The 16,808-nt window shown below is 36.1% G+C and overlaps 1 protein-coding gene across 1 annotated transcript; it reads left to right on the forward strand.

The window, feature by feature from the left end:
* The first annotated feature begins 791 nt into the window (after nucleotides 1–791).
* On the forward strand, nucleotides 792–16,210 carry CD5L (CD5 molecule like). The gene is made up of 6 exons (XM_003770547.4): nucleotides 792–942; nucleotides 1,805–1,831; nucleotides 9,551–9,865; nucleotides 10,220–10,546; nucleotides 14,060–14,380; nucleotides 15,770–16,210. Exons 1-6 carry the CDS (start codon nucleotides 915–917, stop codon nucleotides 15,775–15,777), a joined length of 1,026 nt encoding a protein of 341 aa, XP_003770595.2. The 5' UTR covers nucleotides 792–914; the 3' UTR covers nucleotides 15,778–16,210.
* The last annotated feature ends 598 nt before the right edge of the window (nucleotides 16,211–16,808 follow it).

Genomic DNA, 16,808 nt, shown 5'->3' on the forward strand with positions numbered 1-16,808 from the left:
TCTTCCTTCCATGATTCTTTCAGCCATAAAATCTGTTCTCTGTAGCCTTATTGGTCTCCTTCCCCTATAAATTTATCCCTAGAATGAAAATTATTATAGATTTTTCAGTAGGTGTCCATCTTCCCTGATAAACAATAAACTCCAAGAAGTCTTGTTAATTAGCTTACAAATCTTTGTCTTTCTTTTTTCTAATAATAATAATCAATACATATTTATTTACTTGAATTTATTCACTGATTCAGTCATTTCTTCATTTAGCAATGATCATCAAACAGTTTACTCTATACCTCTTTCCCTGAAGTCCTATATTCTACATATTAACATGTCAGTAACTTTGAGGTCTTCAAAGTGATGCCAGGCTATGATAGATTAAGTTCTAGCAAATTTTATCAAATTGGAAAGATCTGACTAAAGGTTATGGATTATCTAATATAGCAGTGTTTTTATTTATTTATTTATTGGTAAAAAGATGATCACCATTACCCCCACCATGTTGAGAAATCCTTGTGGTATATTGATAGGAGGGAATGACCAATAACGAGTCCATAATCATTGTTGTAATCTATATCCTTGATAGGAATCCCTTCCTCAATCATAGCAAAGAGATTTTGCAACACTGTACTTTTCAGGGGAACAATCTAAATAGAAAGATGAAAAGAAAGTCCAAGTGGCAAGTTGTTCTCTTTCATATTCTTTGCACTATTTCCCTTCCTCCTGAAATATGCTGGACTCAGCAAGCCTCAGCTCCATGCAGCTCCACCCATTGACCCCTAATCATCTGATATATTTTAGCCCAAGACTGGGTTACAGTACTTTATTTGCCCACTCTCAGCCAAAGCTAACCACCAGCCATTTGCCTCCAGACTTTCTTCTACCATTCTTCTGACCCTAATCATCCTCATACTACCTAAAACATGGTCCTACTTTTCTTCTTGACACTTGGTAAGTGCTCTTAGCTTGTTCTTTCCTGCCTTAGGTTTCTTAGTTCTAACAGCATATACCCTGGTACAGGGTTCAAGGGAATTCACTCTTGGCCACATTGTATATATGGGAGACTGCTGACACAGAAAGCTCCAAACTTCTTTCCTCTCCTGTCTTTTTAAAATTTTTTTAATCTTCTGGCCTATATTTACCTTGAATATAACTATGTAATATGACCACCAGATATTTTCCTATCTTGTTTAAGAATCTTGCCCAAGTTAGGTGTGCTACATTTTATTATTTTTTTGTCCTAAAGGAATTCATCCATGGCTATTTTCTGTTAATTGCACAAAGAGATTGTCTGAAGCACTTAGCATAATGCCTGGTGCATAATAGACACGCAATAAATAGATTGAATTATTGACTGGGGCACAGGTGGAGAGAAACATAGCAAAGAAGTAAAAAATGTGCACCTTTTATATCTTATCTAATTTCCTTTTTTTGTGGTTTTGTCCAGGCTGCTTTTTGGCTTCTGTAGTTCCCTTTCTCACTTCATTCCCTTTGCTATGTCAGAATTCTTCAAGATATAGAATAGATCTTCTTCCATGAAATTTTCTAAAGTATTCCATGGTCCAGGGATCTTCCCCTCCTATGAGGAGTCATAGCATGGTTTGTCCAGTAACATTCATTTATATCAGATATTGGGTGTTTTCATGTACACATCTTGTTTCCCTTAGAACTAGTCTTTAAGTACCTGGAAAACAGGGCTTGACTCTTGAGATTCTTTGAATCTCTTTACTATGAATAGGTTAGTGCAAGCGCTACAGTAGGGTTCATAAATGCTTCCTGATTAACTCATTTTCCTTCTCCTTTCCTTTCCCAGCCATAGGCCCTGGACTTGGCTTCTCAGGTAAGAGCTTTTATTTGTCCTTGGAACTTCTGAAACATCAATCCCCTAGCTGGAGGAGAGGAAATTTTATTTGAGCTTTGGAGAGATATTTGAGGTATCACAGCCCAAGGACAACCATCAGAGAGGAGAGTCTTTGACCAATAACTTTCTATTTTCACTACCACATGAAATAGGGGGAGAAAGTGATTTCTCTAAAACCTCTTCCACAAAACACAACTCTTCCCCTTTCAATTCTTCCCAGGATTCTTTCATCACAAAATGATGATGTGACTGATTGAGTTCAGAATTTCTTGAGAGTTTGTAGATGCAGGTCAGATTATGGATTCTGATTCTCTTATTACTTATTATTGATAAAATTTGGCTCTAACATGAGAGTCTTCTACTACCTTACTGGCTAATATTTGGCCATTACTTCCTTCTCCTTTCTAGGACTCAGTTTTCATCTTAGTAAAATGAAAGCAACTAGATGATTTCTCAAGTCTGCTCCAGCCCTGAGGCTTCTATGAAGATCTGATTCTTATCCCAGATCTCATCTTTTTTTTTTTTTTTTTTTTTTTTTTTTTTTTGCCAGCCAGCACACTTAGGTATTCTTTTTCCCCCAGGTTACTCGGTCCTTTTTTTTTTTTTTTTTTTAAATAATTCTAAATCTACCCCAGACCACAACAAGTAGTAATGTATGGGGCTTTAGGAGAGTAAAATAAAAGGCTGAATCAGCCCATGTGGGCAATATGATGGGTAACTTCCTAAAATTGAACAAAAAGGATTCCCAAGAAGCAGTAAGAGCCTGGCTAGGGTAGTAGAAAGGACATTAGTCTAGGAGGCAGGAATAATTAAAAGTTAATTAAAAGTTACTTCACTTTTTCTCCTTCTCAAAAGGAAAGGGGGAACAAGGTAATCTGAGGTGTTATCCAGATAATCTAGCCTAGGGTGGCTGCAGAGGCAAGAAAATACAGAAGGATGTTGATGGACTGGGAGAATAAGGAGCAGTGTGGAATTAAAAAAGATAAAAGCAAAACAAGAAGGAAGAAGAATGGGGAATATAAAGACATAGTCAGAAAACAGTCAAGGTCTTTGTTCTGTGATGTTCAGTTCCTGATTGTGGTTGTGTTTCAGATCTGAAGAAATAGATTGGAGATAAAGGTTAACAAAATCAAAGAACAGAATGGTCTTCTCCCTGGTCTTTGAAGAATTGTGTGGAGGATGTAAAGAGAGAAATTTTCTTTTTAATCTGTAATATGTCATACATTTGTAGGCATTTTATTGTTATATAAACTACTAATATAATTATTATTATTGCCTCCTTATTCAAAGGGAGCAATTTAATGATTGGCTTGATGTTAAGCCCATTCCTAATGCTCAATCTTTTTCTCAAGTTCTTCATCGCTCCTGAACATTTGTTATCTTAACCATAATGAATAATGTTAGGTAGGTGGTATGATAATAAGAATAACTATATCCATTTTGCTGATGAGAAAATTGAGTCAGTTCATATGACTTGCACAAGATATGAAAAACAAATAAATGATTTAAATCCAGTTATAATTTGAAAATAATTCTTCTGACTTCAGGTTCAAAACTCCTTCCATTACCTCTTTGGGAACCTTATAACAACCCTAGCCTCAAAGCATCCACTCCACCATTTTTTTTCTTTTTTTGTAGTGTTTATTTGTTTTTAATATATGTTGCTTTATGAATCAAAAAAGAGAAAAATCAGAGCAAAAGGGAAAAACCATGGGAGAGATTAAACAGAAAAAAAGGTGTATTGATTTACATTCAGTCTCCTTAGATATTTTTCTGGATGCATATGGCATTTTCTGTCCAGAGTCTACTGGGATTGCTTCAGATAACTCAAGAGATCACTCAAGAATAGTAGAATTATTTCACAACTCCACCAACAATGCATTAGTGTCTCAGTTTTCCCACATCCCCTCCAACATTTATCATTATCTTTCTGCCATTTTCGCCAATGAGAGTTGTGAGGTGGTATCTCAGAATTGTTTTAATTTGCATTTCTTGAATCCATAGTGACTTAGAGTATTTTTCATATCACCTGCAAATTGTCTATTCATATCCTTGGACCATTTATCAACTGGGAATGACTTGTATTCTTTTAAATTTGACACAGTTCTTTATATATTTTAGAGAAGAGGTCTTTATCAGAAATACTATCTGTAATGATTTTTCCCAACTTAGTACTACCCTTTTAATCTTGTTTCTATTGGTTTTGTTTTTTAAAAAAACCTTTTTAAGGTTGTCCATTTTGCCTTTCATAATGTTCTCTAGTTCTTCTTTGGTCATAAATTTTTCCCTTTTCCAAAGATCTGATAGGTAAATTATCCCTTATTCTCCTAATTTTTTATGGCATCATCCTTTATGACCCAATGATGTATCCAGACCTTATCTTGGTATGGGGTATGAGATGAAGTCTATACCAAGTTTCTGATATATTATTTTCCAGTTTTCTCAACAATTTTTGTCAAATAGTGAGTTCTTATTCCAGAAGCTAGAGTTTGAGGATTTATCAAATGCTAGATTACTATAGTCTTTGATTAATGTGATCGTGTGTATCTCATCTACCTACTGATCCACCACTCTTATTTCTTAGCTAGTACCAAATGTTTTTGATTACTGCTGCTTTATAATATAGTTTTAGGTTAGGTACTGTTAAGCCACTGTCCTTTGTATTTTTTTTTTTTCATTAATTCCCTCAATATTTTTGACCTTTTGTTCTTCCAGATGAAGTTTTTTTTACTGTTTTTTCTAGTTCTATAAAATAGTGTTTTGAAAGTTTGATTGGTATGGCACTGAACAAGTAGACCAATTTAGACAGAATTCTCATTTTTATTATATTAGCTTGGCTTAGCCATGAGCAATTGATATTTTCCCAATTGTTTAAATCTGATTTTGTGTTAGAAGTGTTTTGTAATTATTTTAGCAAGTAGACTCCCAAGTACTTTATTTTGTCAACAGTAATTTTAAATGGAATTTCTCTTTCTATATCTTGGTGATGATTTGTCAATAATATATAGAAATGCTGATGATTTATGTGGCTTTATTTTATATCCTGAAACTTTATTAAAGCTATGAAAAGTTTCCAGTAAGTTTTGCATGCTTTTCTAGGACTAAGTATATGATCATATCATCTTCAAAGAGTGATAGTTTTAGTTCCTCATTGCTTATTCTAATTTCTTTTTTCTTTTCTTATTGCTAAAGCCAACATTTTGAGTACAATGTTGAATAATAATGGTGATAATGGGCATCCTTGTTTCACCATTAATCATACTGGGAATGATCTTCTTTCCATTACAAATAATGTTTGCTGTTGGTTTTAGATAGATAACTACTTATTATTTTAAGGAAAGCTCCCTTTATCCTATGCTCTCTAATGTTTTTAATAGAAATGGGTGCTGTATTTTGTCAAAAGCTTTTTCTGAATTTATTGAGATTATCATATGATTTCTGTTGGTTTTATTATTGATATGGTCGATTATGGTAATCATTTTCCTGATATTTAACCAGCCCTGTATTTCTGGCAAAAATACTATTTGATCATAGTATATTTTCCTGTTGATAAGTTCCTGTAATCTCTTTGGCAATATTTTATTTAAATTTTTTGCATCAATATTCATTAGGGAGATTGGTCTATAATTTTCTTACTCTGTTTTGGCCCTTCCTAGTTTAAGAATGCCCTGTTTGTGTCATAGAAGGAATTTGGCAATATACCTTTTTTGTCTATTTTTTTCGAATAGTTTGCATAGTATTCAAATTAATTGCTCTTTAATATTTGGTAGAATTCACTTGTGAATCCATCTGGTCCTGGAGATTTTTTTCTTAGGGCGTTCATTAATGATTTGCTCAATTTCTTTTTCTAAAATGGGACGGTTTAAGTATTTTATTTCCTCTTCTTTTAACCTGGGCAATTCACTTTTTGGTAAATATTCATCCATTTTGATTAGATTGTCAGACTTGCTGCAATAGAGTTAGGCAAAATATCTCCAAATTATTGTTTTAATTTCTTTTTCATTGGTGGTGAGTTCACCCCTTTCACTTTTGATGCTGGTGATTTGGTTTTTTTCTTTCCTTTTTCTGATCAAATTAACCAAAGGTATATCTATTTTGTTAGTTTTTTTCATAAAACCAATTCTTAGTTTTATTTATTAGTTTAATAGCTTTCTTAGTTTCTATTTTATTAATCTCTCCTTTGAGTTTCAAAATTTCTAATTTCGTATTTAATTGGGACTTTTTAATTTGTTCTTTTTCTAGCTTTTTTTAGTTGCATGCCTAGTCATTGATCTCCTCTTTTTCTGTTTTACTCATGTAGCTATTTAGAGATATAAAATTTCCCTTAAGAACTGCTTTGGCTGCTTCCCATAGGTTTTGGTATGTTATCTCATTATTGTCATTTTCTTGGATGAAATTATGGATTTTTTCTGTGATTTGTTATTTGACTCACTCATTTGTTAGTATTAAATTATTTATTTTTCAGTTGGTTTTTAGTCTGTTTTTCCTTGGTCTTTTATTGAATATAATTTTTATTGCATTGTGGTCTGAAAGGAAGCATTTACTATATCTGCCTTTTTACATTTGATTGTGAGGTTTTTATGACCTAATACATGGTTAATTTTTCGGTAGATGCCATATACTGCCAAGAAAAGGGTGCATTCCTTTCTGTCTCTATTCAATTTTCTCCAGAGGTCTATCATATCTAGATTTTCTAGGATCCTATTAACCTTCCTAGTTACTTTATTGGTTATTTTGTGGTTAGATTTGTCTGATTTTGAGAGGAGAAAGCTGAGGTCCCTCCATTAGAATAGTTTTGTTGTTTATTTCTTCCTGTAACTGGCTTAAAATCTTCTCTAGGAATTTACCTGTTTTACCACTTGGTACATACACAGTTAGTATTGTTACTACTTCATTATTTACTGTATCCTTTATACATCCCACTATTATCTGTTTTATACAGAGAGAAGTTAAAGTGTTACAAAGACCCATGGCCTCCATCTATCTTTGATGAATCTCCCAAAAGACTGGTAGTCTGAGGCTTTGGCCATTCTGCCTCACAGCTAAGAAGCCTGAAATCTCAGAACTCTGAACTCTCTGAAAAATCAGAACCAAACCTGGCTTCTGTGTGAATCAATATGAACCTCCCCCCACCCCCAGTTGAAACCATCAGAGTTTTGGGATGAGGCATGGGGCAGTAAAGGATGTTGAGAGAGTGAGGTAGGATTAGAAAAAAGAATGTAGGGTTACAAAGAGTTGAATATGACTGAAACAACTAAACAACAAAAGCTGGTATTATGTGCTTAGTGTAATGCCGGAGAAACTGAGACAAGATAGAGATTAGAGAGTATTTAATAATTTATTTAAAAGGGAGAGATTTACTGGGACCTGTGACAACAGTGCTAACACCCAGGATACCTTAGAATCAGCCGGAGTCAGGATAAGCAAAAGTCCTTAGTCTTTATTCTTGGTCTTTAGGGATAGAAGTGAAGGGGATGGAAATAGAACCTCCTTCTTCCTCATCTACCACCCAAGTGACTCTGGCTAATCTTACCCCACCCCTTAGTCCCTCCTACAATCCTCTGTATACAATAATCATCAAGCCAGCACAGGATAGTGGGAAGGGCCATTTTCCAAGCATATGCCCATAGAGTATTGTCCAATCAGTAGTTAGCCTCAAGTTCTTGGTTGTCCTGACCTCAGTGCATTGACTAAAGAGTTTCAGCCCTCTACAAGGACCAAATGGATCCATGGTTTGGTCCCAGGACTGAATGAGACTATTGTCTCCAAGAATCCAGCAAACAATGTGAGTTCTCAATGACCTTTATATATATATGGCTCAGACTCAGGGAGTAGACTGAGGCAGGGGCAGAGTTAGGGTGCTGAGAGTAGGAATGGGACTCTGACAGGATGGGGTGAGCTTCTGGAGAAGGGGTGACATAATAGGGGGAGGCACCCCGGACATGGGGAGAGGCGTCTTGACAAGATGGTATCTGATATTCTGATAGTTTGGGAGGGGAGAGGCATTCTGATATTCTAAAACATAAGATCTTTTATCCTTATCAAATATTCTGATAAAGAGGGAGGGGAGTTTTTGCAGGAAATTATAAACAGGCAAAACACTTAGAGAAACTGAGTCAAGACTGGGTCAGGATAATTAGGAAAACTGAGTCAGAACAATAAAAGAGAACTGTGGCATAACATTAGGAGTGAGTCCCTGCTATTTCAGTAATATAGGAAGCTCCTAGTAAGGAAACTCTCTCCACCAATATAGGTCAGCAATTATTGGAGAACTTTTAGTCACTGAGAGTTATCATAAGTGATCTACTCAGGGTCACATGGTCAGTATATATCTGAGACAAAACTTTCAGATTCCTTCTAATTTTGCAGAATTAAATAGCTTAGGACCACCTTCTCCCCTTCCTCTCCCCCCTCCACAGGGTGGGAAATCCTCTTTAAGAATGGAAAATTTTCCTTAGGACAGTAGGCACTTCTAATAGATTGTGTAGTATAGAAAGCTCTGAATATGGCATTGGGAGAAAAGGAATCAAGATCAAGATTTGATCAGAGAAGTAAGGCTGCCCCACTCCATAACGATGGGGGTGGCTATTTAGGTGCTGTCTTACATCATAATGATGGAGTCAGAGTAGGAAACTTCCCTATCCTTTCTTATGATTGGGTGGAACAAGTGGAGAAAGAAAGGTGAAGGGAGACTATTTCAGCCCTTGCTGGAAGATTATTCTTTCCTACTTTCTTGAGTTTACTAACTTCTCTTTTCTTCCAAATTTTTCTTTCCCATATTCTCAGACTTTTCTTCAGTAATTTAGCAGTTGAAAAATAAGTGGATCTTTTTGTGGAGTGAGGAGGCAGTTTAGGAGTGTGGGAGATAAGAGAAAAGGAAGATGTTTTCCCACGTTGAAAAGTTCTGAGCTAAGATCCTCAGTGATGTAAAGACACATCATCAAGGACAAGGAAAAGGAGGCACCAGTCCTTCAACATCTACTGGAGGGTTATGCCTTGCTGAGTATGCTTCTGCCTCCCTCCTGAGAACCTCAAAACCAACAGGAGCTCTTTCCTGCTCAATTGCTTTTTCTGAGTCATGAATGCTTCTTCCCTGGAAGAACTAGCACCTCAGGGAATGGGAGCCAGAAAAGGGAAAAGACAAATTCTCCAGGGAAGGTTAAATTTCAATAAATAGCAATTTGGGGGGGGGGGACACTTGGCTTTAACACTAATTCCATTTCTCTGTTCCCTTCCCTCTACAATGAGAGTATTGAACAAGTTGATCTCCAAAGTTCTCCTTGGCTCGGAAAAGCTTGTAAATCTCCCTCTTTGATGTTCCCCATACTACACCCCAGGTCAGCCTCAATCAGTAAAAGTTGGATTAGCCTTCTTCTGTGACTTCTTGCTTTGAGGCTCTGTTAACTCTGAAAGAATGACTCTAAGTGACCCTAAAATCCTTTTTATCATTAATGTGACAATTGTGGGGAGATAGGATAACAGACAAATGCCTGTTTGCTATGAGGCTTAAAACTCGACCCCAGAAGTAATCAGTTACTTCTGTTAAGTATGAAAGGACTTTTATGCCTGTTGTGCCATTGTTTGTCAGCTTGACCCAAATTTCTATTTGGTTCTGGCTGAATACCTCCCTAATAAATCTGCCCTGTGGCTTCATTTTCAATATCTTTCATTCCCTTCCAATGATCTGTTCATTTACAGACCACCCTCATGGTGTGCGTCTAGTGGGAGGCCATAACCGTTGTAATGGTCGTGTAGAGTTGCAAAAGAATGGACAATGGGGTACTGTATGTGATGATCATTGGACAAATGAGACGGTGGCTATGGTGTGCCAGGAGCTGCAATGTGGACCAGCTGTGAAAGTGTGGGCTGGCAGACTCTTTCCACCAAAAGCCCCCAAAGACCAACCCATCTGGAACCTGAAATGTCAAGGGACAGAAAAGACATTAGCAGAATGTGAAGAAGATACTGTAGAGTGTGATGATCATTATGAAGATGCAGGGGCAATCTGTAAAGGTGAGTTATTAATGATCAACCGAAGGCTTAGGATGACCGTGGATTTAATAAAAACATACTAATGATAATTATTGTTATTATAATTTTAATGACAATTCTTATGGTAATTTTCTGTAGAGAATTCCTACAGAATCACCAGTGACTAGGAACTAACAACCCTTGGTCTTATTTTTCCAACCTGGAGGTTGAGGATGTTATCTACTTCTACCTTATAGGATTGTTGGGAAAAGCAAGTGAAATAATAGATATGAAAATCTGTGAATACTCAAAACAAATACACAAATTGTTGCTAAATAGCAGATCCAAGATTACAAACCTAACATTTGGATAATTTTCATTGTCTTATTTTTTAAGAACCTCTAAATATTGAAGAACTTCGACTGGTTGATGGCCCTAATCGCTGTATTGGTCGAGTGGAGGTAAAATATGCTGAAAAGTGGGGTACTGTGTGCAATGCAGATTGGACCCTCCAGCATGCCAAGATACTGTGTCAGGAACTGGGCTGTGGAAGAGCCATTCTGACCAAAGGCTGTTGTAACAAGAATCAACAGGGCACAGGGGACATCTGGCCAGGCCAAGTGAAATGCCAAGGGTCAGAAGAGTCCCTGAGGGACTGTCCAGTTGTACCCATGGAGAAAAACAATTGTACCCATAAGGATGATACCTGGGTCTATTGTGAAGGTAATTCCTGGAATCCTAGTGTCTAACTTTGTTTAAATCTAATTCAATCAATCTATTATGTTTTGGGAACCTTAGGAGGATGAACACTTAATTCCCTTTTTTTAGGAATGGAACACATTGCCTTTAGAAGAAAGGTGGGAAAGAGGATGTGGAGATCAGTTAATGGTAGTTTTTGAATGGTGTTGAAGTCCAAACTTATTACATATTTACCCACAATCAACTCTGAATCATTCCTTTGGATCTTATCTACTTTAAGTATTCTTGTAACAAAAAGTTCATAAGAAATCATTTTCTCTCAGTCATCCAGAAAGTTTCTTTGATTTCTTTAAAAGAAGCATTTGCATGGAATTGGTGAGCCTTTTCTCTCAGTTCAGGGGTTTTTAATATGTGATCTCTGAATTTGTCTTGTGTTTACTTGTTTAATGTTTTGATAATTGTGTTTCAAAAATTTTTTGTATTCCCATGTATTTTATTTTATGCATTTAAAAACATTATTCTGAGAAATGGTTCCTAGATTTCACCAAAATACCAAAAAGGTCTACCACACAAAAAAGATGAAGAGCCTGTCTTAGCTAAACCGTGAAGTCACTTGTCTATGTGATTTTCATTACATTCTTTTTAATGGTCCCCATGCTCCTAAAGCATGCCTTAAAGTGCTATAAAATGCTGGCTATTATGTTATTATTATTACTTCACAATGTTGTTATAAGGGTCACAAAACTAAAATCATTATATAAATTCAAGATATTTATTATTTATTCTGGAATGTGACAATTTTTAAACCATAGAAATCCATGATAAAGCTTGTGTCAGGAAAGAATAAAAGTTCATCTCTAAGTGATGAACTGTTATTAAAGCTTACTCTTTTAGAAGTGCTATTCTTGGCTATGGGGGAATCAGACATGAAGTTTGTGAGACCACAATCAGTGTCAAAAATATAATATATACACCAATAACTGAAATAAAACAGGAAGGTAGAAAGTGCTGTGCAAAATCTGAGAGGGAAACATCATTCTTAGCTACAGTCTGGCCCCAATTAGTAAAAATGATAAACTCTCTGAAATAATTACATTATATAAATATCTACTGCACATCTCTATTGTGATAGACTCAACCACCAATAATTTACATAAGTATACCTTTAACTACCATGATCCTAAATGTATATAACTACTTCAGGGGATTCATTATTTGCAATAATCAAGACCTGGCTATAGGCAAATTAGAAATGACTTTCCAGAGCATATAGATTTGAGAATAGCATTCCAGCAGAAGGTTGGCACGTGGTATAAACACAAACTAGGTCACAAAATCTCTGAAATCCATTGTGTTGGAGTCCAGCTCCTGTAGTAAATGAAGGGTATGACAGTCAGGAGACCAGGTGAGAGAATTCAGTTAGAATTCTTCAAATTTTATTGATCAGGGTCACAAATATATATACCTTGAATGCTTATAGATTTGATACAAAGTACACTCTTTTGACGTTCCAAAGCCAAACAAGATCTACTGAGATGTAAATGATTAAGCCCTGGATCTTCTTTACTTAAAGATGTAAATAGTTGAGATATACACTAGAGTAAAGTTTATTATACCATTGTCTCAAGTATCTTTCTTCCAAATGCCTTTAGTCTCATTGTGAGCTGTTTTTTCCTGTCCTAAATTAAAAGGTTTGCCTTTAATCCATTGAGTAGTGTTTGCATTTTGCTTCAGTTGCTAGATTATTAATTTATTATATTGATAAGTAGTCTGCTATTTCAAGAAGAAAAGGGAGTTTTAGTGAGTCAAGTTATTATAAGATTCAAGACTTGGAATGGATTCTTACCTCTTGGCCTCTACACTATTGTTTTTAGTACCCATCTTGTTGACACCACATATATACAACATACAAGATGTTCACAAGCTAATAAACAATCATCCAATCTTGTTCCCATGAGTGGGAATCTATTTCTTTTTCAGGCAGATCATTATGATCTGGGACAGCTCTAATTATTAGGAAATTTTCCCTTACATGATACTTAAAATTACCTATTTCCAGCTTCTATCCATTGCGAGTACTTACCACAGGGACCAAACAAAATAACTTTGATATTTTTTTCACATGACAGCCTTTAAAATGTTCAAAGATTTCTATCCTTCCTCATGGAGTCTTCTCTTCATTCTAGCTACACATAAATAGATCCAGGCTTCCAGGTGGTCCTAGATTATTAAGGATAATCCCCTTCCTTTAGAGATTTTCTTTTTGGTAATATGGCTTATATCTTTTGATATTTATCACAATAGAAATTAAAATATCTTGGTATTATTATGCAAATAGCTTGAAGAGCAATACTTATACTAGAAATAAAACCACTTCAGTATTATAAGAATAATTTGAACTTCTTGGACCCCCTGAAGGGGTTGTGGGGTCTCCAGTACGTATTGAGAAACTCTGACTAGTCAATTTTTTTCATTTTATTAATTAGAAGAGAATTAAAAGGGAAGAAAAAAAATCATATTAAGCACCTACTTAGTGCCTAATGTTTTATATATAAGCCTCATAACAATCAACTAACTATGGTATAGTAGACTAAGCAGTTTTAAAGACTCCCTAGCTTTTAAACACTGGGAGGGAAGGAAAAAAGAAATATTTACTAAGTGCCTATTTTGTGCCAGGCTCTATGCTAAGTGCTTTACAAATATTTCCTTTAATCCTTATCACAAATCTGGGAGATGGTCCCTATTATTATCGCCACTTTATAGATGAAAAAAATAATACACACAAAGGTTTTTGATTTGCATGCAACTAATGGGTGTTGGAGGACCTATCTGAACTCAGATCATGATTCCAGATACAATGCTCTATCTACTATGGTACCTCACTTTCCTAAAAGGTCTTGTTACTGCTCCTAGAGGCATTCTTACTTGCCCAAGATCATATATGTTGCAAGATTCAATTATAATCTATATTCAGCCTATAGTCAACTATAAAAAAGCCCATTGTTTGTCACAACAGTATACTCTTATGTTTCTCTCTGAGTCTCTGTAAAATGATAAGAATACTTGACTTTCATATTAATTAAAAGACTGTGTTTTAGAGAAATAGGCTCTGTGATTGACAATAGAGGACAGATTTTGAATCTTGGTTCTGTTATTATTTATGTTATTTGGGGCATGAACTTTAAACTTCCGGGGCCTGTTTCCTCACTCATAAAAGATGGGGGTTAAAAATGAGATCATTTCTAACATTCCTTCCAAATATCAATCCTATCTCTGGTTTGTGGCCACTCCAGAGGACTGTGAGGATCAAATGAAGCAATGAATATGAATTTGTCTATAAGTATCAGCTACTCTTATGGACTGGATGATCTCTGAGGTTTCTTTCAATTGTCAAGTTAGAATCGCATTGTTATTGAAACCTAATATTATTAAGAAAAAAGAAGACGTGGTAGGGGAAAGAAAAATGGGCACAAATATGTCTCCAGGCTCTTAGGTTTACAGCATCTATTGTTTATTCATTTCTTTCTTTCCTCCCAGAACAATTTGCCATGAGGCTGGTGGATGGAGAAAGCAAGTGTTCAGGTCGTTTGGAGGTGCTCCACAAAGGTGTTTGGGGCTCTGTTTGTAATGATGGCTGGGGAGAAAAGGAGGATCAGGTGGTTTGCCAGGAGTTGCACTGCGGCAAGGCCCTCTCCCAGAAGCCCCGAGCCAGGAAGAGTTTTGGCCCTGGGAAAGGCCGGATTTGGTTGGATGATGTCCGCTGCCAGGGTACAGAGACATCTTTAATACAATGTCAACATCGCTTCTGGGGTTACCATGACTGCACCCACCGAGAGGATATTTCTGTGTTATGTTCTGGTATGTCTGAGGAGCAAGGAGAACCTTGGGTGGGGTAGAGGAGTGATTTCAGCTAATAGTAGTAGAAAAAATTATCCTTTTAAGTTCAACTTGACCCACTCTCTCACCCCTAGAATGCTCAACTCCATGAATGCATCCATCATCTCTTTGATGTACTAATGGTTATTAAACTCTACTAATAGCTGGGGTTCAAGAAGGGGGAGAAATGACAGTCACAAAATCAACAAAGGCTGTCTAGGTAACACCTTTCTTTTTAAATAAAAAGATAAAGAAATTGAGGCACAGGAGGAAGAAATGATTAATCTGAAGTTACATAGTTACAGAGCTAAGTCACCTCTCTGATATGTAGTACAATGTTTCCATTGACTTTTGTTCTCTTTTCCAAATGAATCCCAAACAAGATAATGAGAAAGGGCTAAAACCCTACCCCTACTTCCTGGAGCTCCATGGACTCTATCTGTAGAAGGCCATACAGAAAAACCTAGTTCTTATTTGTATAGGATGGAAATTCCCAGGACAATGAAGTGAGAATGCCCTAACCATAATCCTTCAAAGCTTTCAGTGGTTGAATGAGTTGAAGAAAGGTCCTATTTGAGGACATTCAATAGTCCCAATCTCCTGCCTCTCTGGAGGCTCTGCTCTCCAATAGGAATAAAATTGCAAGCATAAGAATTAGAGGTTATATGAGTGGGCAATAGACACTCAGAAATACTCTAAGCCTTATGATATCTCTTATTCTGAGGATAAGATCAGGGGATTGGCTGGTGTTCTGAACCTCTGTATCAAATACCCAGTTCTGGGATCTAGATATGACAATGTTATGATATCAATAATAATCATTACTATATGTAAAGTCCATTAAAGCCCTCACAAAATTCTGTGGAGTAGTGACAGTGTTACTATCTTCATATTATAATTGAGAAAATTGAGGCTCAGAAAGAATAAGTGAATTGTTCCAGTTGTATTTGTCATAAAAGTTAAGAGTTATAATTTATAATCATTTTAGGAAACAGGCAAGTGCATCCTGTAGGCTCTGCACCATCTGTTTTTGATATGGAATAGATATAATGAGAGCAGTGAGCAGCGACTTTAGGGATGGCTCCCTCTTTCCTGTTCTATGACCTAGTCCTTTAGTCTACCAGAGAGCAATCCATAAGGAATATTACATTTAGAACTAAAAGGGAACTTAGAATTCAGCTATTCTCACTCTCCCTCCAAATATACCTCCCTCCATTTTCTAGATGAGAATAAATTCCAGAGAGATTGTCACCTGAGACTCAGATTTGTGTCTTCTGTCTCCCAATATAGTATCCTTCACTCCATCAGATCAACGTTCCTCCCCAACTCCTCCTCACAGCTCCCTCACTTACTGTCTTGTCTTCTTTACAGAAAAATAGCAAGATCCTTCTTTGAAGCCTAGAGCTGGGACCAATCTCAGGAATGTCTCCTGCCAAATTTGTGGATTCCATCTCTCCTGTGGCTTCTGATGGATCAGAAGGCTTCATCTACTTCTCCCTCACTCCTATCAAGGAGTCTTTCAACCTGGACCAGAGAATCTGCTAGACTGAGATCAATTCTTTCATTTCTTCTTAAAGTCATAATCTATGAGAACAGAGGAAGGATAAACATGCTAGGGAGTTGAGTTCCTGATATTTCTCTTATCTTCTTTTCACTGGAGACCTCATATCACAGACTCTCTAACTTTCTTTCTCTCTTTTGATCCCATTTGGGACCCTTCAGTTCCCACCTCATTGGTACTTTTCCTTTTTGAGTTGTCAAAACAAGACCTGTTGTGCATGTGAAATAATAAAAACATGAATGGAAACTGGATATTAATCTCTTTTATCTAGACAACAAGGAAACATTGATAATATTTCCTTAGAAGCATTTTGAGACTCTTTGATTCTACTCGGAGCTTTCGATCTCATCATAGCAGGGGCTCTTGCCTCCCCTGAGGTCTTAAGATTTTAGATCCATGGTTAGAGATAAAGCTATGGTTTGGAGCGGAACATTAGTAGAGTATAGCTCTCCTGAACTCCAGGACTGGATTCATTCTGAAAAACACTGATATTGTAACTATAATGAATGATCCCTCCAATTTGTTATGTATCTTTTGAATCACTTTTAATAATGAAGGGTTTCTTGACATAGCTTCTGCAAATTTTAAAAAAATAGTTTGACAACTGTATTTCAATATAATTGATTTCCTCTGTAAGGAATTTATAGAGGAATTAAATCTGTAGATTTTAGTTTAGGTATTTAAAGACATCCTGAAGAATCTGTAGATTTTACCAGATTGCCAAAGAAGTCCATGACACAAAAATATTAATAACACCTGATGTTGTCAAAATGAGGTGGATCAATAGCTGTTCTGCAAGTATATATTTCATAATTTGACCTCCCTGGGATATGAATGAAATGAACAATT

Source organism: Sarcophilus harrisii, chromosome 4 (assembly GCF_902635505.1).
Source record: "Sarcophilus harrisii chromosome 4, mSarHar1.11, whole genome shotgun sequence".
NCBI lineage: Eukaryota > Metazoa > Chordata > Mammalia > Dasyuromorphia > Dasyuridae > Sarcophilus > Sarcophilus harrisii.

What these genes read in the sequence shown, in the direction of transcription:
- CD5L (XM_003770547.4), top strand. Translation starts at nt 915, where the DNA reads ATGGTCCTACTTTTCTTCTTGACACTTG. An exon ending in TGCAGGGGCAATCTGTAAAG is followed by an intron (nt 9,866 to 10,219) that starts GTGAGTTATTAA and finishes TTATTTTTTAAG; the next exon opens with AACCTCTAAATATTGAAGAA. An exon ending in TACCTGGGTCTATTGTGAAG is followed by an intron (nt 10,547 to 14,059) that starts GTAATTCCTGGA and finishes CTTTCCTCCCAG; the next exon opens with AACAATTTGCCATGAGGCTG.